Source organism: Nymphaea colorata, chromosome 3, assembly GCF_008831285.2.
Source record: "Nymphaea colorata isolate Beijing-Zhang1983 chromosome 3, ASM883128v2, whole genome shotgun sequence".
Lineage (NCBI taxonomy): Eukaryota > Viridiplantae > Streptophyta > Magnoliopsida > Nymphaeales > Nymphaeaceae > Nymphaea > Nymphaea colorata.
The window spans coordinates 26,862,346-26,885,283 of NC_045140.1; the positions used below are offsets into that span (position 1 = coordinate 26,862,346).

General features: G+C 40.8%; 3 protein-coding genes across 6 annotated transcripts; 1 reads left to right on the forward strand and 2 right to left on the reverse strand.

The window, feature by feature from the left end:
- Positions 1-310: 310 nt before the first annotated feature.
- On the reverse strand, positions 311-9,771 carry LOC116250756 (MLO-like protein 13). Of its 3 annotated transcripts, none has more exons than XM_031624673.2 (14): positions 9,404-9,771; positions 8,716-8,773; positions 8,348-8,550; positions 5,891-6,007; positions 5,725-5,785; positions 5,484-5,572; positions 3,129-3,224; positions 2,950-3,038; positions 2,792-2,841; positions 2,147-2,187; positions 1,114-1,326; positions 953-1,020; positions 828-888; positions 311-737 (listed from the first exon to the last, which is right to left on the reverse strand). In XM_031624673.2, exons 1-14 carry the CDS (start codon positions 9,431-9,433, stop codon positions 510-512), a joined length of 1,404 nt encoding a protein of 467 aa, XP_031480533.1. In that variant the 5' UTR covers positions 9,434-9,771; the 3' UTR covers positions 311-509. The 3 variants fall into 3 exon arrangements, with proteins under 3 accessions (XP_031480533.1, XP_031480531.1, XP_031480532.1); XM_031624671.2 differs by having other exon boundaries at positions 8,927-9,770; XM_031624672.2 differs by having other exon boundaries at positions 3,150-3,224; positions 8,927-9,768.
- Positions 9,772-10,450: 679 nt separating this feature from the next.
- LOC116250975 (protein ENDOSPERM DEFECTIVE 1-like) lies at positions 10,451-14,499 on the reverse strand. Of its 2 annotated transcripts, XM_031625000.2 has the most exons (6): positions 12,910-14,498; positions 12,424-12,543; positions 11,444-11,560; positions 11,242-11,331; positions 11,050-11,157; positions 10,451-10,968 (listed from the first exon to the last, which is right to left on the reverse strand). In XM_031625000.2, the coding sequence occupies exons 1-6, from the start codon at positions 14,266-14,268 to the stop codon at positions 10,885-10,887; spliced, it is 1,878 nt and encodes a 625-aa protein (XP_031480860.1). In that variant the 5' UTR covers positions 14,269-14,498; the 3' UTR covers positions 10,451-10,884. The 2 variants fall into 2 exon arrangements, with proteins under 2 accessions (XP_031480860.1, XP_049932535.1); XM_050076578.1 differs by lacking the exon at positions 11,444-11,560 and having other exon boundaries at positions 12,910-14,499.
- Positions 14,500-16,110: 1,611 nt separating this feature from the next.
- On the forward strand, positions 16,111-22,261 carry LOC116251219 (S-adenosyl-L-methionine-dependent tRNA 4-demethylwyosine synthase). The gene is made up of 8 exons (XM_031625350.2): positions 16,111-17,298; positions 17,721-17,836; positions 19,469-19,644; positions 19,873-20,063; positions 20,171-20,257; positions 20,737-20,894; positions 20,978-21,188; positions 21,720-22,261. Exons 1-8 carry the CDS (start codon positions 16,285-16,287, stop codon positions 21,855-21,857), a joined length of 2,091 nt encoding a protein of 696 aa, XP_031481210.1. The 5' UTR covers positions 16,111-16,284; the 3' UTR covers positions 21,858-22,261.
- Positions 22,262-22,938: the final 677 nt, after the last annotated feature.

Genomic DNA, 22,938 nt, shown 5'->3' on the forward strand with positions numbered 1-22,938 from the left:
CCAGGCCAGTTTATACCAATAAAGAAGTACACATGCTACTGATCTACTGACCAGTGTCAGAGCTCTTGTTGGCAACATAAACGCAAGATCAGCAACACAAAGTTGCATCTATGAATTAGATAGGGCCAAAAAGCGACTTAAGAGCCTTCTTGTCTCTTTTTGAGATCCAGTATATAGATGCGCTCTTGGAGTTTGATTTTTATAATCACTGTTCTAGCATCATATCATGGCCTACATAGATAAGATTTTGATTTTACAAGGGACCACCATGTTCATCAGTTACCAGTTTCAGATTGTCTTGCCAGCTATATAGTCAAATTCCAATTGGAATTGAATGTCAATTACTCTAAAAATTGCTAACATCCCTTTCAGGGGGCAGCTTATGTTCAGTTTACAACAACAAGCATTCAGAAAATAATTGCTCGACAGTATGCATTTTGTTTTCATTGATCTTCTCCACCTCGGTTGCTTCATTCCGTGCCATTCGAATTGACAAAGAACGAGAAAGTCTAGGTTGGCATTTCCATTTCAGGAACTAGAGTTATTACTGTCCCAGTTCCATCAGAAGTTGAAGCCCCATCATGTCTAACAGTGCTCCATGTTCCCATAGCCATCTCAAGCTTCTGTGTGACAGAATCTTCTGTCAATTTTGCTTTCTTTTTCACGCCAGCAGCCCAACTGTATAAACCAGCGCGCATCCTTTCATGAAATATTGCTGCTTTGAACATGCTACCCATCTTACAATCAGAAAAATGAAGCCATTTTAGAGTTCAAAGATCTAAACTGATCAGATGAGAGACTTATCATGAAACGTAGCGGTAGATTACCTGACTGACAAGCGCATACAGAGGAAGCGTACTATAGCTGCAAAGCACCTGAACGATAAGCCTGCGACAAAGAACTGTTAATATGGCCACAAAAACAACTCCACAAATTATCTACCAAATTTTACCCGATAATAAGCCTTGGGACAATGTAAGCCATTTTATCCATTAGGCAAGAGTGGAAGCCAAATGTACTCTAAGAACATGAACAGAAAAAAGCATACTGTCATCCCAAAATCAACTTTATACAGAAAACATCAATTATAAGAAGTATTTTCACTTAACTTACCCATATCCAGAAGAAAATGGCAATCTCGAATGCATTTTGAAATAATATAAAGTGGATAAGGTAAAGAACAAAGCTAGGGGATTTGAACCAGAAATGATCATCAGATGGTTTCACTGGCTGAAACTCTCCACCAGTGCCATTTATTTGTTCCTGTACATCTTTTGCCAACTGAATCATGATGTGCTCCAACTTTGCACCAACAGCAAGTAGAAGCTAGGGAAAGAGAGCAACAGAAGAAACAGAAAATTAATTGCCACATTTGACAAGCCAATCTAGAAACTTCAACTATTGAGAAGCCAAGGAGTAATAGTACATCAGGAAGCATAATTCTGAATAACCACACAAGGATTTTGATACTCTAGTCCTTTTCTTTCTCAAGGTTGTTCCCCTGTTTTGCCATGATGCAAGAACCTATTTCTCACATGCCATGATAATAAACCTAAAAAGTACTCAGTCCACTCCATGAATTACTATCAGGACCAATTCATGAAGCATGAAGAAGATTTGATTAAGGAGCCATCACCGACTTTTGGTAACGAAATAATCTATCCTCAGTCATCAGATAACACGATTGATCACTACAGCAGTGATCATCAATGACTCGTCTTTCTGCTCTGCCATTTAAGGCACCAAACACAAGACCTGTCCCTCCACCACTCCCTTCCCCCTTCTCCTTGTCCCCAACCCCCACACATAGAAAAGAGAGAAAAAGATAACACAACAGTTAATTGTCAATCACAACCAAAGTAAAACCAGGAGTAATCAGCATGAATTAAACCCCATTGCAGCCTAACTGTTAAGTGAACCATGGTTGAATTAAGTGGCATGCAGTTACTTCAGAGTAGTAGATGAGACTTCGAAGTACTGGTGAAACAGTCCCAGATAATAGAAAACAATCAAAATAAGTAAACTTCAACAATATACCATTACATATAAATGCAATTAAATTTAAAATGTGGAACCTTCACAGATAGTACTCAGAGACATCGACTTCACAATTGCTAGTTTGATATATTAGATAAAGAAACCTTACAATCAATGGTAAAAATGACAGCCAAAAGTATGTGTGCCATCCTGCAATGTGAATACAGAAAAACTATATAAGATTAGCCCGATTCAACTCTTTAATGCAGTTGTTTCTTAAAAGTCAAAATGGAACTAGCATCGAAGAATGTCCCCTTCACATCATTCTTTTTTTTAACAAATGTGGTTTTTATAGCTCATTTTCAGGTTCCTCCCATGTAAGTTAGGTTTAGCTTAGGTTTTGGTTTAAACTTTAAACCTCCAACTGTTTCCTATATCTGTAACTTCATACGTCATCCCAAAGTAAATGAGGATCAAGTAGCCGTGGGCATAGGAGGAGCTTCTCAGAACCACATCAAGATCCTCTCTCCCTCTCTCTCACCCACTTTTTTTTTTATCTGCATTGTTTTTATTGATCACTACATTTTCAGGTGTTTCAGGGATGTCCCAACACTATCAAGCATCATATCTTCAGTAATTTTTAGTGAAAAGAAACTTTCCAATCGCGGTCTCCAGCCTTCAGAAAATGAGTCCAACTTTTCATTTATAACAGTTGAGTTCTGGGTGACAATGAGGAGGAGGATAAGTTCATGCCTGATAGAAGACAAGAAACACATTCAATAGCATGCTCATGCTCATCAACTATCAAACTCACCACTAACATTCAGCAGCAGGAAAACAATGACAAACAGCCAGAGGTACCATCTGCATTTTGAAACCACTTTATCAGTATGCACCCTCAGGGAAAATGCTCATGGGTAACACTAAAAATTGCTACCAGAACTTAAGCATGGAATGGGTACCAGAAATCACCTTATGCCAACAACCTTTCTGAAATCATCTTCCAATGTTCGCATCATATACTTGTGAAAGTCAAAATCTTTATTGCGAGGGCAGTGTGTCTAAAATGAAAACGGATGAAATGCAAAAAAAATTGTCAAATACAAAACAGGAACAAAGAAGCAACAAAATTTCAATACACAAAAAATTACTTCTCTCCAAAGGCTTCCTACCATAACAAATCCACGTCGCAAGGTAAAGTAATCTGACCTGCTCACTGAATCATAAAATTGCTTGAAGAAAGACACCTATAATGAACAATACACATGGTAAGAGGTGAAAGGAAAATTGACTCAACAAGTTTTCATAAGAAATCTTCAATCCATAGAGATCTTGGATGGTTAAGTTGCATCATAATTGATGGACTTGAGTTCAAAAACCATAAATTTTACCCCAAACTTGCAAAGATGAAATAATAAGGCTAATAATTTTAGATGTCCAATGGACTAGCAACTACGTGATTAGGTTGTTTACACGTAACAAAAGGTGACTGGCATAGTTGTGGAAAGGAAGTTCTTCTACAACTCCACTAAAAGTGGCAGCTCTCCCTTTCCACTTATGTGAGCCATCCAGCAATCATATGGATTGTCATTGCACAACTGCAGCAAATTAAAATAACAAAACTTTTAAAGTAAAAGAAGGAATATCCTTTTCTAGTAAGAGATACAGTTAGGCACACAAGACATTGTTCTCGAGTAAATTCTCCAATTTTTTTCATTTCAAAATCCCGAAAACCATTAGTATCATTTGGGTGAATAAAACCATAAAAACATTCTATCCAATCTTCTTGCTCAACTTACAAGACAAGAGAGAGAAGGGGGGAGGGAATCATTCTAAGTAAATTAATATAATTGTGAGTAAATGAGCAAGTAAGAGAATAAAGCAGCTTTTTATTAGAAAACAGAAGCAGTGGTGGTCCTTTTTATAATAGAAATAAAAAGATGGACAAACTAAGGCAAACTTTAACAAGGTGTTCTCATTTAGGAGGCTAAGCAATGATATACTGAGAGCATTGCTTGAAAGTATTTCCATCACTTAAAGAAAATTAGGCTCCAAGAGGATCTGCATTATAAAGCAGTCTAAGGCTGCTGGGCGAGCAGTCACAGTTCAACCTCTACATGCATCAGCTGCCTGGCACGAGCCAAAGCATGGCTCGCCCTATGGTGGAGTGATAAGCTGAGGGATTTTATGCATCAGGCAAGCAATGAAGTTTCTCGCCCCGGGTCAGTTAGTGTAAAGTATAAATACCAAAAAAAAGGTAAGAAAGTTTGCTGAAAGTAACAAAGAAACCATTTCTGTAGTAGTGCTTATTGAACGTTTATCTGAAAGACTGAAACAGTGGCAAGGCTGAAACAATGTTCAAATCCCATGTCTTCTAAGTATCAATCCATTGTGAACGAAAGAAAGATGCGTTATCTGTCATGTCCATCTTTGCTTCTACTTCTATACCCTTTATAGATGCTAGACATCATACTTTCATATGCTCAAACATTAGAAGCACACTTTTCTTAGATAAGATTCACTTTGAAATTAAAAAAGATCATAAACATTCAATCTCACCAGCAAAAGAATTAAAAAAAATCAAAACACACGAAGAAGAAGGAATAAAAAGAAACTATAATACAATTTACACCCTCTACACACTTATACAGATGGGAGACCTTCATTTCCACCGGTAAAGACGGTACATTCTGGCGTGAGTGTAACATGTGATTCATGGTAACTACATGGCATGCATCAGAACCCTGAAGTTCCTTAGAGTGCTTGTGCGTTGCATGGTCATGAATACCCCATTTCTGCTTCATATATCATCTGTTATTTGAACTGTTCTTAAGTTTTGTTTATACTAGACCTGAGACAACTGTGTTACACTGTGTTAATAAGAGTACAATAATAATAGAGGCTTTCTTTGACAAAACAGAAGAGGGAGGTAACATGTTGCCCTTGCCCCTCTACCTGACATTGTTGCAATGAGAAGAGAGCAACAAGGTAAACAATCAACCCATGCCTTGCTCTTTCATGTAATCTCCCTGACAGTTCCTCAGGAAGACAGAGCCAAGGGCCTGTAGGTTGTTGCATACTGCCCACTCCCTCAAATAGTCACTGCATCCAAACTTTTTGAAATTGCCATCCCCCATCATCTGCCTGCAGGTCACACTTGTATGACACACAGACCATATGACATCAAGCCAAAGGATATTAAGATCAGCTTGCAACCAGCAAGACTATCAAGAACATTTTTCTCATAATATTTTCTTAAATGTATAACACTGGAAAAAACTCCTAAAAAATGTGATAATTTCTCAAGATGAATCTTCACCAAAAGAGATTTTACAATTCACTTGCAGAAACATCAACAAATGAAAGCATGATATTAGTCTCCAAAAAGTTCCACAGAAAAAAAAATACTGAATTACTTCCATTATATTCTTTGTTGGCCCCAGTGCCACCATTAACGATTTAAGGAAAAAAGTTAAAACAACATCAATAAGAAGAGATTGACATACTGTCCACCTAAGAATACCAAACTTTGACCAAAAGCCAGCTGCATGTTCCCTCAGAAACTCAAGATGGTGGTGGACATGCCCTGATGCGACTGCACATGAATTTATCTGGGACATTTTAGACACAGAAGCATGTTTCTAATTTCAATTTGCCCACTCAGGCAACAAATAATATTTGAAATTTGGTTACTTAAATAGTCATGATCTAAGGTATTCTACACCAAGAGAAACGATGCTAACTTACCCATCTCAGGCTTTGAAATGTTCTGCCTAACAGAGTCCTCCCATTGCTTCCATTCACGAATCTAATAAACCAAAAGTTAACATTCGGTGATGAAAAATGTAGACTTAAATGAGTGGATCAAAACCAACACTCAAAAGTACCTTGAAATTAATATGGTTGTTCTTACCTTTATGCCTCCTAGAACCATTGTAGTGGCACAAAATATCACATGAACAACAGCCAATACAAAAATAAAAATGTGCAGCTGATGAAGTGCCTCTAGAGAAAGTAAAGGAGAAAACCCCTGGACAACAGGGAACTTATCAACACCATACCATCATTATTCTTAATGCAAATGAACGTAACAAGCTCAACTACTGTTACAACAAAAGTCATGAAATTGAGATTTGGCACAGATGTACCATAGATGATAGAACAGTTTCAGCACCAAAAGGGAACATAACTAATAATTAAAAAAAGTGTGCATGAGACTGAAAAAAAAAAGATAAAAGATAAAAGAGGACAAAAATGGATCTATGTCAATCTCATTTTTTGCATTATGGAATTGCTCATGTACGACAGTTCGGCAGTCTGCACTTGTTTACTTGAGGACTATCAACAGCAATACTTTCCAATGAAGATATTTACAGAAAACTAGAATGTCTCCAAATATAGCAAAAGCTGGTAAAGGTTCTAGACACACCTTGCAAGATATGCTACAGAACTATATACCATTTTAACAAGCTAAAAGAAAATTATAATTTTGCAAATGGTTAATGAGAATCAGCAACCAACCTCCATTCTCGAGTCTGGAATGTTAATGTTCTCCTCAAGGGTACGCATCCTCACATCTTGGACCCCAGGTCTAAGAGCTGAAGCAGCTCTGATGTTAAATGTAGTGTTTCAGCCCAAAACTGACATGAACCCAATTTGGTGGTTCCCCCTAAACCCCCCCTCCCCCTTCCTTCTTTCCCCTAGGTTTGAGAGACGAAATGGTTCTGATGTTAATAACTGTAATGATATCCCAAGACGGATGTGAATGGAATTTGGTGACCCTTTGCCTTGGCAAGTTTCTAGTTTGCATCTTGAAAGGAAAGAATTAAGATACAAAATAGCAAGAAACTTGGGCATATATATGGTCATGAAACTTTCTCAGGATCTTAGATGTAAGACAATTCTCGAGTCATTCTTACACTTGGGATGTTAACAAATTGATGAAGCAATGGATAGAACTCCAAAGGAAAATTAGATTTTTATTACAAGCACATCCCAAGATGGATCTTTTAGATCTCCAAACTGAAAGCAAACAGCAAATGTCTACCTGAGAAAACTACCAAAAACACCATTAAAGCAAATAGTGAAGTTGACACTCTGAAGCTATAAGAATCTGTGATTTTAACCACCCTAAGCTTCCAATAGTGTAAGAATCATTTAAAGCAAATATCAGCACTGAGATCTATGCATAACTCAAGCTGGCTGTCATTTCAACAATTGTGGCCTTGTGGATCCTTTCTACAAGGGTCAAGCCCGTAGCATGAGTATGAAACTATGAATAAAAGAAATGAGATGAAGTAAAAACACTGCAATCTATACATGATCATTTGAACTTTTACCTGGTTGTGGAAATGCCATGATATTGGAAGCAACATTAAGTGCTTTATGCATATAACCAATGTATCAAAAATTCCTGTGGTAATTTTAGCATGCAAAGTTAGCCCTTAATCGAGGACCATAATGTATCAAGCCTGGGCAGCCCATTCCGAGATAGAAATCAGGCCTTCATTCCAGGTAACCTTTCCTATATTTGAAAACCTTCCCTTTGTAAATGTAGGTCTTCCTATATCACCCTGTCTGCAACTTGAAGTGCAAATGTGGAGCTTATTCTGATATCACAGATTAGATACCTGGCCAACATGCCAAAAAGCCCACGACTGATTTTGGCACAGAAATATTATGTCATTAAAAGTTAAAACATTAGGATCCTAACACGAAGAACCATTTAAGAAATGAAGAACATGGATGATTTCTAAGGAAAATCTTGTATATAAAAACTAGATTTTGACACCTATAAACACGAGAACCTTGGCTGCCTGCACTCTTGTCCTCTTTTTTTGTAGAATCTTCTCCCTTTAAAATCTATTAGACTGTAGCGAAAGAAAGGAGCAGTAACGTTTCTCAAGTTTGCGGAGGTTATGTATCAGCTTCCAATAAATATGTATGTGGGACAAAATCTAAGAATCCTGTACCGGTAATTAGATTATGGCATTTACATGTATGAGGTTCACATTTCTCTGGTACTTCCGAGCCTTCTTTTTGATAAATCTAACCTCGTACATGGACTCAGAATGGCTAAAAATGCTGGAGTCATGAAGACCGTATATCTAGATTAGACTTTGTGAACGACAAAGTTAAGACCATTGAAAGTGTAATGTACACTAGAGAAGTTCATGACTTTCTTTTCAATCCAACATTTTTGGATATACAAATACGACATTTTTCCATGTTAGATTCATCAAAAACAGCTCTGAACGCTGAAGATAACTGCAAACAGACCAGACACTACCAGACAAAGCAGACTGCATAATCTAAGAATCCTATACATATTAATTAATGAACATTCAGAACTTTAAAAAATGTAGCATACCCGCTGACAATGTGTTCCCTCCACGCTTCCAGCCAAAAGCCGTCTTCCACCAGAAGAAACTTTCTGGTTGTGGCTAGCTTCGTTTGTGTATTCGAGCTTGCACGGAAGCATGTATCCAGTAGCAGTCGTTGGAATGCAAATGCGACTAATTGAACCTTGAAACACAGTCAGCAGCAACGAAATAAAACCCAGCAGCATCAACTCTGCATTGAAACAGCAGCGTAAGTCATTTCCTTTTTTTTTTTTTCCTTTTGCTTCTTTGTAAGAGAAAAGAAGATATCAAACTAATGGTCACTCTTGCTTCAGAAACGACGAGAAAGATTAATTGCCAAGATGGTGTGCAGCGAGAGAGGGAAATTAACGCTTACCATCTTTGAGCTTCTGGAGGGCCTCAAATAGTGCATTCTGTTTCTGTTTCTTCAATGACTACAACAAATTAAGAACAAAGAATATAACGAAGAACGTGAATTCAACATGGTGTCCAGAACCAAAATACAGTGGCCCTCCAAGAAACATGAAAAGATAAACGCGTCACCACCAAAACCACCCAATATAAGGAACATAAAGGAAGGAAGCTACCTTCCCCAAATAATGGATGCCTCGCTCCATAATTGAAGATAAGACAATGATGACCAAGCAGACGACAGCCACCACCCATGTTGGTGTATACTCGAAGGAAGAAGTTGCCATTGTTCTCACGTTGGTGAAACGACGAGGAATGGATGGACAATAAGACCAATGGAAGAGTTTCAGTGGGCTTAAAAGGGAGAAAAAAGACAGAATTCACAATGACCAACATGTTTTGGTCTGGATGTGAGCAAGGAATAAAGAAAGGAGTCAGAGGTATCTCAGTTAGCGTGGGCCTGTTGGTCAGGCATGCGATGAAGAAGAGAGAGCAGCAAATAATTTGGAAGGCAGCGAAAGAAAGCAACAGGAGAAACAGGATGTAGGCGAGAACGAAACGAATATATGCCTTCCTGGACGACCCCTCTGAAAACAGAACACGCCGAGAAAATTTCCTGGGAAAGAAAAGAAGCGCGAATTGGTATATTTCACCTTTACAGACTCCCACCCATTGTTTCGCATCTCTGTATGGAAAACTCTTCCCGCACGTCGCTCTCAGTCGAGCCCTTCCAAAAGACACTGCTGAAGATGTATATCCAGAAGAAGAAGAGGCGACTACCCTTCTAATTCAAGTACCTTTCCATAAAGGGTGCTGCCCAATGGACTCGAATATTTTTGATAATCCATGTTTCGAAGGCGGCTTCCTTTCAACAACTTGCCGAAGATCGTTTCCGCCAATCGAAGTATGGTGGTACCAGTGACGATTTTTAACTAAAAGGGAGCGATGAATCCATCTCGTTTCCTACGTTCTTTTTTGTGTGCTTTTTATGTATGTGAGGTGCAATCATACACACACACAAAAATACTCGAACTGCCGATGGGCACTTAATTCCAGGATTTTATGCTCATTCATTCGAACAATTTTTCTCCAGTACGGGGCTCAACAAGTGCATTTTTAAAGTGGACCCTTCGTATCAATGAAATGTTACCTAGTTTCGCATAACTTTGTTCTTAAAAAAAATAGGGAGTGACTTCAAGTGGACTCGGGAAGATACATTGCTTCTATTGGATACATAATCACATAAGCCTCACACACACACCGTTGATAGCTATCCAGAATGTTTTGGGATGACAATGGACCTAAAGTGTGGGCATTTGTTTCAACCGCTGCCTCATAGATCCACCCATTTTCAACTGTAAGCCCTACCGATCAAAGGAAAATGCTTAATACGCGTTCCAGGTAAACGGAGTCTAAAAGCTCCCGTAAGTCACAGCTGCCCTGTCTCCCTCTGCTAGGCCCCAAACCAAGCCAAACAGGTTTGACTGTTCTAATTTTTTGTGAATGTGGTTGTGACTATCGGAAGAAACATTCCTTCGTTCTATATCAGGAGCCTTCCATGGCCCCATGGGATTTGTAAATCTCTAAAAGCGCACTCTCTAAGAACTTTTTGAACCATGGATTTTGACAAAAGCAACTAACAGTGCTCAATTTTATTCAAACTGTTCTGTACAAATGACTTTGTTTGAAGCTGTCTCAGATTATCATGCAATTTTGCTTGGCAGGAGTAAAACAATCTCAGAATCATTATTTGATGATCGCATACGAATGAGTTGTATGCCAAATATTGATGGCATTACAGCTGGATGAATGAGATGGAATTGTTTATTGTTGAAGCTTTGGTTGTCCTGAATGGCTTCGGTTGCTTAGTTGAACCAAGTTACTCCTCAAGCTGCACTCGCTCTATCAAAATGTTGTTGTTTTGAACCATGCATTTTGACAAAATCAACAATAATCTCTCAACTTTATTCAAATTGTTCTGTACAAAGACTTCGTTCAAGCTATCTCAGATTCTCATGCAATTTTGCTTGGCAGGAGTAAAACAATCTCAGAATCATTATTTGATGAACGCATACGAATGAGTTGTATGCCAAATATTGATGGCATTACAGCTGGGTGAATGAGATGGAATTATTTATTCCTGAAGTGTTGCTTGTCCTGAATGGCTTCTTCGGTTGCTTAGCTGAACCAAGTTACTCCTCAAGCTGCACTCTTGGATCTGCGACAATGATTTACAGGTATCAATAATTTGACTGACTTCAGAAGGAGGAACAGACACGTTGTAGGGGTTTTGGCTTACCTGCAAGGCATGTGCCATGGACAGTAGAGCTTCACAATCTTCAACCATTGCTTTTTCTCTGTTTACAATGGATGCCAGTGCTGATGCGTTTGAACTCGCTGCTTCCACCTGCTCATAAGAGTGTGTACAAAAGCTTTTGTTAGAGTCTGTCTACGCAACCTTTCTGATGGGGCCTGGGATGTGCTAGCATACCATTGGCATGAAGTTTTGCACGTAACAAGAAATAGCTTGTAGGTTATCTGCTCCTACACTAACAGCCTGTTGGATTGCTTTGCAATCTACCTGCAAAACAATATTAAACAGTTAACCATAAACGAAAATGACTGAATAAAACTAATATGTGAACTATTCGACATATGACATGCAACCGCAAGTGGGGAGAGAGAGAGTACACCTTTACATCTCCATCTATAGGGAGTCTGACTGTAGCGTCCTGCAAAGCTTTTGTCGCTTCTGAGAGAGAAGCTAGGTATTCCTCTCGCAGGTCACTCCATGCTTCCAAATGTTGCATCTGGATAATGTAATTTACGTATCAGAGAATGACCCTCATATGACAGTTTTATGTTTCATCGTCAGATTTCTCATAGTTACTCCTTAAAAGCTCACAAACTCCCATGCCCCACCAATGCAACGAGCAAAGGTTTGGAACTTTGGGGTCCCTGGAAGACTACACGTCAAAATTTATTTTAGGCGAGTCTCGGCCTGTTCTCCGAAACCTAATGTATAATGGCATCCAAGTAGTGTAAGAACTTCACATTCATGGCATCCGGGCGTCTGTTTGCTTGAATGCAAAAACAGTGAAAACCACCTGAATGTATCCTCAAATTTATGCCGTCTACACTCTGACGCTCACATTGAGCAGGAGACCGCGCAGGTACCCAAACATATTATTAAGCAACAGCTGAAATAGAAAAACAGTGCTTATAACGCTGAATATTTATGATCAATTTAGTGACAATCTGAAAAAGGGCCAGACGTATGTGATTCATTTGCTTACGGGTTGACATGTAATATCTTACAATGCTTTTTTCTCAGGCCATCCTCATTCAGGTGTCCACTTGGTAAACAGCGTTTTTGGGGAGTCTGAAGCCAGTGAAATTAGTTTCCTGACCCCATAGTAGCATGTAAATGACTTATTATTAACTGGGTTGTTTCTCCAGATGCCGGAATCTCGGTTTCTCATATTACAGCAATTATGAAGGAAATGATCCTCGTGCTATCCTTTGCAACTAGAGCTGGTGAAAGCAGAGCAGCAGCGAAGATAAGCGGGAAGCTCTTCACTCCACAACCCAATTTTCTTACCATCCAAACCAAAAACACATTTCGACTAGCTATGAAACGTTACCGAAGAGATAAAACAATTAGGAAGCTTACTTGTCCATCAAGAATGCTGCGTATCCTGCGGGAAGCTTTGAGTCTCTCAATTTCAGCACGTTTGCTGGACACAGACTGCTGCATTTCTGAAATTTTCGCCCACAAGCAATGGAGCGATCTCTGCAGAGACACATGAAACCTTAAATCAGCAATCTTCATAGCATATTGAGCCAAGGGAAGACTGGAGACCAGCAATGTGGAACACCACTTCATGAAACCATGGCCCTTGGAGAAAACATAAGAGAAAACGCCAAAACACCACAAGTTTATATATGTTTTACGTAAAAGGATATTGCCGGACTTATTGGATGTGTTGGAATTGCATTATTCAGGAGGGCGCATGTTCACCATGTTCTGTCCTGGTTGTCCCAGTATAAAGACCTCGCGATATTAAAGTTATTCAAGTATAGATGTTGTCGTTTTTCATTCATTATTGAACTAAATGGCAATAAAATTATTCCAAGACAGCAAAATTCTGGAACAAACCTCAGCGGAAATGGTTTGTGCATGCATAGCAGCCTCTGCCTTTGCATTTGTAAATCTCCATTGAAGATGGCGATTGTAAAGCAAGCGAAGAAGATGAGCATCTTCTTGATGGCCAGACAACTTCTTTCCTCTCTTCATTGGCTCAACAGCTGGTTTCATAACAGAAGCAACATTCTTGGCATTTGATGGATGTGGTGGCAGATACGTGCTACTTGTCTTGGTGGGGCTCGGGTAGCACTTCGACGCTGTGACAGATTTGCAGACTGACTTGCTTGGGCTGTCAGCGAAGATAGATTGTTGACAACTTAACAGAGTTGAATTCAGAGATCGGCTGCACAGAGGTGCCACCGACTTATGATACTGATCACCAAAGGGATCTCCACTGGTGCTGCGACTCATTTCTACTAATGTTTTTCTGGACATGGTCGGCAATAGATCTGACTCAGGCATTGAAGATCTGCAGCCATGCATTGCACGACCTTTGCCAGCATTGCTGCCATGAACTGGAAGAGGAGGACTGTCGCATATGATTGCTTGGCTGCTAATGGTGTCACTTGAGCACCCCCCACGAACTGTTTCGGCGTTTAGTCCACATCCAGGAGCTTCATTCTTCCCAGGAACTAGACCATTCGATTGGACCAGCCTAGCAGCAGCCGTAGTTGAAGCAGAGGAGACCACTCCTCCGTGCGGGTTATGTCTCAAAAGGTTCTGGCTGTACACGAATGTTGTTTTCGGGGTCCGGCCCACAGTTGAACGCTTGGGAATCATGGTGTTCATTACTTTCCTATTTCCGTCCAGGGGATCGACATTCTCAGTTAGCTCCACAATTTCCTTCGACTGCTTCGCTCCTCGTCTCTTCCCCTGCTGTAGACCAGACGCGAAGGGGGACGGGTGAAAATTAAACTGTTGATTTATCGCTGGCCGGAGAGGACGACTGATGATGCTCCTTCCTCCATCGGGCTTGATAGGAGTCGAGTCCAAGCTCGCGCAATCGTCGTCAGTGTCGTCGCCCTCACCCTCGTCGTCATCAGTGCTTGGGCACGAGTTACTTGCCCGCCTTCTCAACGCCGATTGCGAACCCCTGAGGTTGGTACCAAGAGAAGACGACGATGAAGAAGATGAACAAGAAGAGGGAGGAGGAGCACGCCTCGGGATTGGGCACTTCAGAGAACCAGGACAATCCAAGGAAGTGGAGGAAGAAGAAGATGAAGAAGCCGGAGCGACGGGCGACATAAACCTAGAACTGACCACCCTCACTCTGGGCCGTCGATGCGCCGCTCCCTTCTTCTTCTCACAGGGTTCAGCATCATCGTTTTGGGTTCGGACTTCTGTTTGTCGGGATTCCAGAGCTTCCTCCATTGTAGCCGGTCTGAGAAACCAGAATCGAATCGAAAATACCCACTTGGTGACCGATCAGGGGATCCCCTCTTCCCCGTTCAGCATAGATAGCAAGAGAAAGAGAGAGAGACCGTTGTCGGGGGAGTTTTCGAAAAAAGCGCCTCCGCCCCCGCAACGGCTCTAAAGAGCGAGGAGTCCAACGGTCAACTGAGGGTCCTGGCCCCTTTCCGTCGGTGGGGGTTTCACAAATGACGCCCTCACGCCGTCGCAACGGCTCGGAGCCTCCTCCGCCTGTTTTCTTTTTAAATAGTTCAACGGTTCATTTTAGAGTTTGTTTTCCCCTTTTTTTTTTCTTGTCAACTGTTGTTATTTTAAATCCCAGCAATGCGAGTCATTTATCTAATTATCTTCTCCCCTTTTATCAACATCATCATCATCAGCTTCTCTTTTAATGCAGGAAGATAGGCTTCCAATCCTTATTGCAATTATTGGATTATAATCTTATTTCTATGGCAACATTTCTTTCTCTTCCGATGGCAGAGTCGTAAACTTTTGTATAAGATAAAATTTGATGCGACCATTAAGTTATAAATAACTATTAAGTCCGCCTTCCATCAGAAGCATCACACTTTTTCGAAATTATCTTGAAGAAAACATGCAATTCGACGATTTCAAGTTATCGACTTGGGGTTCAGCTGTCTATAATTTTTTAAAAGCAGCACTAGTAAAGAACCCACTAAATTCATTCTTTTTAAGGTCAATAGAAAAACTAGTTAATAGGGGTGAACAATGTTCGAGATTGACTCATTAAAGCTCGGCTCGTGAATGAGTTTGAGCCGAGTCATTTGCTTAAATGAGTTGAACTCGAGTTCATGAGTCAACTTGTTCAAATAATTGAGTTGAGTTCGAGCTCAACACATAATTTTCGAGTCGAGCTTGAGTCTTAATCGAGTTTGTTAAACCTTAATCAAGTCGATATATTCAAACGAGTTTACAAGGTTGTCGAGCCTTAATCGAGTAGAGCTTGAGTTCAACAAGTAATGATGACCAATTCTACTCAAAAGAGTTTGACGAGGAGTCGAACTCGAGCAAATTCGAGTTCGAGGTTTCATTAGTTGAGCCAAGCTCAAGTTAACTGAACTCGGACTAGTGTTCACCCCTATTAGTTAAGCTTGCTTCTACAAGCACAGCTTCCATAGCTCATGAAGATTAGTTGGGGGAAAAGCTGCTCACGGAAATCACGTGAATTGGATTATCATTTCCATACAGAAAATTTAAGTTTTCCAAAGCTTAATCAATGTCCTGCAAAACGGAGTCGTGTTTTTTTGTGGTAGTGACATTGTAAATGTCCGTCAGTTGGATAAGCCTGAGAAGTAAAGAACATATGCAAACCAATTTCTTTTATAATCACACGTCCAAAACTGAGTAACTTCCTGAAGTTGAGAGCTTCGCTGAGTAAAGGGACAAACTAAAATTGGAATTTTGCCAAGAGAATTAAAAGATAACATTTTTAGATTATGAAATGAATGTCAGTCATTCGTTATGTTAAAAGCAAACTTCACGGTGATTAAAAGACATTAACAATGTCGCGAAAGTGCAGCCTACTAATATTGTAGTTTGTTAATATAAAACAATACATCGACCTGCAGTTTCTGATCTGATTCTCATTTTAAGATTCGTAAATGACTCTACACAAGTCTGAAAGAAACAACGTTCATATGCATGTACTAGCAAGTGACGTCTGCCTGCTTCGTCTCAAGTCTAGGTCTGATTTAAACGAGGATCGAACGTCGACTTAAAATCGACTCAAGACTAAATTAACAACCCGACCGGACTGCATATAAAACGAGGGATATGCACGAACCGAGTTCCAGATCACGTTGCCGCCCTACCACGCGCCAAGCACCAGTCCCGAAGCAGAGAGAGGGAGCCCCCTAAATCGTAATTGAAGGCGCGCCGCCGCTGCGTTGGAGAGAGGCCGTTGCCGCGGCCGGTGGTGGTGGTGGAAGGAACGGAACCTCCCGAGTGGGCAGAGAGATGAGCTGCCGCGGCTCTTCCTCTTCCTTTACCTCATCTTCTTGTTGCTGCAGCCGGAATGGAGAGGAGGTGGGAATCTCCTCATCGTCCTGCTGCACAGGCAATAAGGCGGCGGCGGATGCCGCTACGGGTACCGGAAAGGTTTTCTTCGTATCTCAAACCGGCACTTCCAGAGCACTTGCTCAGCGTGTTTTGGATCGTGAGCGGGAAGGACTAGCAGACATACACCTGGACCTCGTCGACCCGCAGAACTATGAACCCGAGGAGCTGAGTAAAGAGTCCCTACTGATCATCGTGGCGTCTACTTGGGAGGACGGCGGGCCTCCTGATAACGCTCGCTTCTTTGCTCGGTGGCTCGAGGAATCCGTGGACGACTTTAGGGTCGGCTCCACTCTACTCTCCCGGTGTCGATTCGCCGTCTTCGGCGTCGGCAGCAGTTCCTACGGCTCCACTTTCAACGCCGTTGCGCAGCGTTTCTCTCGGTGGCTGAAAGCGCTGGGTGCCCAGGAGGTGTTGCCTCTCTGCTTGGGGGATCAAGACCAAGGCAATCTGGATGACGTTTTCGACGACTGGGCGGGTAGGTTGATACATTGCTTGAGCCAATCGGCGTCGACGCCAGTGGGGGTGATTTCCACGATAGGTGCTGATGGTGGTGGAAAGGATACCGAGTTCTTGGAAGCCGGCTCGTCCTCAGGAGAGGAGGACTATGAGAGCTTCGATGAAGATGAAGGAAACAGTGGCGACGAGGCATCTGCTCTGGTGGACTTGGAGGATGTCGCTGGTAAAGATCCGGCACCGCCACGGACTCCCCAGGGGAAGAATGGGAAAGTAACTTTCTCTGCTAAGATGAAGGTGAAGGGGGAAGCAAAGGTGGAATCGGGAGAAGCACATGCAGTGGAGAGCAGTCCGATCAATTCTTTTTCTTCTCTCTCCTCCATCGTTACAGGTATACAAGGTAATGAGGGGGAGAAAGAAATGGTAACGCCTGTTATCAGAGCGAGCCTGGAGAAACAGGTAACGGTGAAGTACATTGAAGGCAGTAAACTGCCTACATTATTTTGCAGAGTTCTTTTTGCTTCTTATGTACTTTTGGCAGTGTTTCTTGACCCTCATCAATTATGTTGGGGAGGGTGGTGAAATTTTCGTGCTTATTATTTGTGTTCCCCCTTGTGGAGGTCCTTTTGACTTTCTTGTTCATTAGAAAGGGGAAAGGGGAAGGAAAAAGAAGAAATGAAAGGAAGACAAATTAGATATGTGCATAACTAAAGTCATTGCATTCATGTGTTCAGCTGTGTGTATGTGTGCGAGTGTGTGTGTATATATATATGTACCTAGTTTTGACCATTACATATTGGAAAATTTCTTGGTAACTTATTTGATTTTTATTGGTTGCTCTTGAAAATTATTTAAGAAGATAGCTGCGGCTCTTTTGGCAGGGCTACAAAATCATTGGTTCACATAGTGGAGTGAAACTTTGTAGATGGACCAAGTCACAACTTCGAGGTCGTGGAGGTTGTTACAAGCACTCATTTTATGGAATAGAGTCTCATCGGTATGGTTAAATTTCTGTTTAATGCTTTCTTTAATGTTCTACATATCACGGTCATGATTTCCTTAAGGTGGTTATGTACTTTGAAGTTTGAACAAGGAAAGATATTGATTTTAATTCATATATGCATACTCCTTTACTTCTGTAAGGTCTAGAAACAAAGCTAAAACGAACTTGTGAGAACACACAATTTCTTTTGTTAACCAGGAAACGTAACATTTATAGAATAGTCAGTTTAATCATCCTAGTTCCTCAGGTTTAGGGATCATGATCCAATGTTACTCGTGATTGTGTTCATCTTGTTTAGAAAGGAAATCAAGTTTCTACTTCCAATTAGGCTTATGAAGTGGTTGTTTACTTGTTTTCACTATTCATGTTTCATCTGATATTGGCAGGGTTAAGGTCTTTATATTGGAACAGAGGAATGCATCCATTAATTAAAGGAGTATCTTGGTATCTATTTAAAAATTAAAGTATATCTGATTTATCACTGTTTGTCACATCCATGCTTAAGGTTTTCCTTTCACAATTTTTGAACTCCCCTTGAGTATTAGTATAAACAGGTGTGGTGAAAAGCAATCTTTTGAAATCACTACTCGGGAGAAAAAAAAGTGATTTGCTTCCTAAACTTGATAATGCAATCACAAACCTTGACTCCCATTTCTTAGGAACATGGTTCTTAGAATGAAGGTTTAGGAGACTAGGCATAGTTTCAACTTCAAGGTTCTTGAATTGATTTTCTGTAAACTTATTGTGTAATTTTATTTAACATATACTATCACACACATTCTCACAAGTTATTAAGTTTTCTTTATAGAACTTATGGAACTTTTCATAAACATAAGCTCGACACTAAAATTTGGTTACAAAATCTTTAGTTGTTGCTGAATTTCATTTTGTTCTTTAAGTGAATGAACTTTTAATCTTTTTACACTTGTTTGCTAGTATTTGACATTCAGACCTGATGTCACTTAGTAAAAGTACTATTTATTTACTCATTTTCATTTTCCACTTTCACTTTCCATTTTTTTCGTTTATACATCATTCCATCTTTCTCTTGCTGCCCAACCAAATAGCAGCAAGAGATGCCATTATTTCCTAATTTCCAAGTTGATGGATCATTTTCTCAGTTGTCATGTTCTTGTACCATAGACAACATATAGAATACAAATATAGGAATGACTCCCCAGGCAATTTGGTTTGAGAGTTTATCTGGAGAACTTTGTTTTAGTTCATAGGCAGCGAAATTGGCTCAGTTGGATGATTAGACTATAATGAGATGATATGAGAAAAAGGAAAACTGTAACAACCCAACCCACTCTTGGGCTTGGGCCCCTGGTTCGGCGGATCCCAACCCGTCCCCTAGCAATTTCGGCTTCAGCTTCAAAAAGGCTAGGAACTAGGACAACCATTTATGGTAATCACTCCCTTTATAAACTCTTGAAGATTCCTCACAATCTTCAATACGGGACTAAACTTTTGGGGCGTTACAGAAACGGCTAATATATGTCTTCTCTGGTCTGCATGCAGTGATTTTCTTTTTGTGCAGTTTTTTTCAAGTTTTAGGTTATGCTGAAATTCTATGAACTCAATTTTGGCAATAGCAGCAGTCTAACTTGTTTATGTTGGGCACAGGTGTATGGAAGCAACCCCCAGCTTAGCTTGTGCAAATAAATGTGTATTCTGTTGGAGGCACCACACAAATCCTGTTGGTAAAAGTTGGCGGTGGAAGTTGGATGATCCTTTACAAATAGTCGATGCGGCCATCGATCAGCATATGAAAATGATAAAGCAAATGAAAGGGGTACCAGGTTCGTGTCAGATAGAAGTTCAAAAATATCAAATACTCTATATTCCCTTATCTTTTTTTCCTGTATTTGATAAAGTTACAACATCAGTTACTTGTCATCACATTTCTGCTTTGCAATTTTAGCTCCTTTATTTTTTTGTGGAAAAGATGTCTAATATTTGTTTCATTAGCATGTGTTCTTGTAAAGCAGCAATTTCTTGCTTTGAACTCTAGGATCTGTTTTATACAGGAGTGAAACAAGAAACTTTGCTGGAAGGTCTCAACCCCAGGCACTGTGCTCTTTCTCTTGTTGGAGAACCAATCATGTACCCAGAGATAAATGCACTCGTTGATGAGTTGCATAGGAGGCATATTTCTACCTTTCTGGTGACAAATGCACAGTTTCCTGAGAGGATTAAACTGCTGAAACCGATTACTCAGGTTTCACAAATACTCTATCTCACTTTCTTCAATTGTATCACTAATGTAGTTCGTATAAGATTTTATTTGGTTTTGAATGTGACTGAAGTGGATATTTCTGCATTCAGCTGTATGTGAGTGTAGATGCTGCCACTAAGGAAAGCTTGAAGGCAATTGATAGACCACTCTTTGGAGATTTCTGGGAGCGTTTCATTGTAGGTTTTCTATCATTCAGTTCAACTTAAGCAAACAACTGGTATACACACACACACACACACACACACATTTTTTTTATCACCAAATACAATGGGAAACTTCTTGTATTTTACAAATTGGTTATCTTTTTAGTATCATATGTCATTGAGTGGAATTTGATGTTAGTTGATCCTCGGTAGCTTCGGATCCTTCATACACTTGCGAGTCTTTTGGTAATTTTGCCTCGTTGCTATAGTTCATGTTTACGGAATCTGACCAACATTGATGCTACTTAATTATTTTTAAATGCCCTTTCGGATAGTGAGATTTCAATCAATGTTTTGTGTTTTCCTTGCAAGAAATGGTTAGACGTTATGAACTAGGGCCATATATCACCTGTGTCACATAAAAATTGTTCATTGTCCTGGCCTTGGACTTGCGGATCCTTTCATGATCTTCGTGAAGCATGTATTTTGAAGCGACTCAATATTTGGGACAGGGTTCACTAGAAGCACTTCGTGACAAAGAGCAGCGGACTGTTTACCGTCTAACTCTAGTGAAAGGATGGAATACGGAGGATATCGATGCATACTCAGACCTGTTCAAGATTGGCCAACCTGATTTTATTGAAATCAAGGGTGTTACCTACTGTGGCTCGTAAGTTTTGATTTCCTTGTCCTTTGAACGTGAATTTGATATTTTTGTTTCATGGATTACTGAACTGATGGAAAAATTTGTAGGTCTGCGACCTCCAAGCTTACAATGGAAAATGTTCCATGGCATGCTGATGTAAGAGCCTTCTCTGAGGCTTTGGCAGAAAGGAGTAATGGGGAGTATGAAGTTGCATGTGAGCATGTTCATTCTTGCTGTGTGCTTCTCGCCAAAGTTGACAAATTTAAAATCCATGGCCAATGGTTCACATGGATTGATTATGAGAAGTTCCAGGCACTGGTAAGTCGTTTTCCTTCTTAAATGACTTCATCATGGATTCTTTTGCATGCTGTAGGCCTGTAGTCGAGTGAAAATAATATATCTCGATCATGGTCTGTTTCTTACCGAATTTTCCAGCAAAAAGGCTAGGGACGGTCAAGAAATTGCTGTTGGAAATATAAGACTTTGTTCTGCCGACAGCCCTCTGTTTAGGCTTTTGTTCTTCTCCGGCCAGTGGTCACCTGTGCGTGTTCCACCATCATCTAGTTGCTTCTTTATGCTCAGGCTTCAAGTAAGCTTATTGTGCTCTATGGGTCCTATCCATGCAACCCCCGACCCCCTTTACCTGGGCAAACAGAGCAGGTGCCAGCATCTCAAGTTGTTTGGCTCCAATTCTCTTTGCAAAACTTCTCATTTGCCTCAAGGTCACCAAAATCAGTGCTTGATTTTCAGGATCGTCCTCCCTTTCCTAGCGTCGTTCCACCCTCTCTTTTTCAGCTTGTGTGGCAAGTTGTCTTGTTTTTTCAGGTTGGTTTCAAATTGTTTATACAGGTTGCCTCAGGAAAATCGTTTACAAGTAATGACTACATGGCCTTAACGCCATCTTGGGCTGTTTATGGGGCCGAGGAAGGTGGGTTTGACCCCGAACAAGCTCGCCACAGGAAGGAACGACGGCACAGAGAACACTAGCCATGGCCAAGCCTCTCATGGAACTCGTGAGCCTTTCTAGTGCTTGCTCCAGTTGATGGGCATTCGTTTCATCAGTCAGTTTGTTCAGGTGCGAAACTTCGCAGCTCAATCCAGTGGGGCCAAGAGCATCGGGCGCAACAGAGGACAGCTTGCCCCTTGCAGGAGTCCACCATTGAGTCGCGCATTCAAGCGACTCCCAGATGGCACGGGGTCTTCCTAGCACAGATTTGCGTTTGCACTGTATCTAGAGAGCAGCTCGTGGCTCATCATGGTTAGATTGATGAAAGCTTGTCCAAGTTCCCTTCTGCCAGGCGCTTTCAGCAATAATTTTGTCATTTGTTTGACCATTTTATTTAGGTTTCTAAATACTAAATGAAAAACCAGTGTTTGCATCGAAAAGGTTACTCCCCTTGTGTTGATAAAGGGTGCAACCGTGCAAGGTGCCATGGAACGTGGCAGTGGTGATATTGATGAACGCTTTGTAATGGCAACTGGAAATGATGGTGTCTTGGAAGAGGAGAACGTCCTCCGCTGCCGCAGTGGTAAGCACAATCACTCCGGCCACCCAGTTAAATGACAGTAAAATCAGATAGGAATCCAAGAGAACGCCCTCCGCTGTCGCTTCCTGGGGCGAATTTGGTGGCCCTGAAACATTTATCAGGCGTGCTTGACCGGCCAAACTTCACTGGCTTGTACACCACCGCATCCACGCGCTCAAACTCATGACATTTGAGAAAAAGAGGTCGGCTCCAATGGGACCCCAACAATTTTTTCCGAACTTTTTCATCCGCTGTGCAGAGAACATCATGGAACTTATTTGAAGGTACCAAACATCGCCTTGATGGCAAGATGCGCCAGAAGGAGGAGAAGTGTGTCATCAGAAACTATTTTGTAGAAACAAAGGCAATTGCTTCTGGTGTTACGAAACGAGACAAAACAACTGGTCCTTTTGGGGAATGCCTCCGCAGAAAAAATAGGCGCTGAGAGATAGAGAGAGATGGTTCATGTTGAAATGGAGTCGCCACAAGCTACAAATCTAACACTTCAAGGAAATTGGCAAATGCTCGCCTTGACGGCCGAG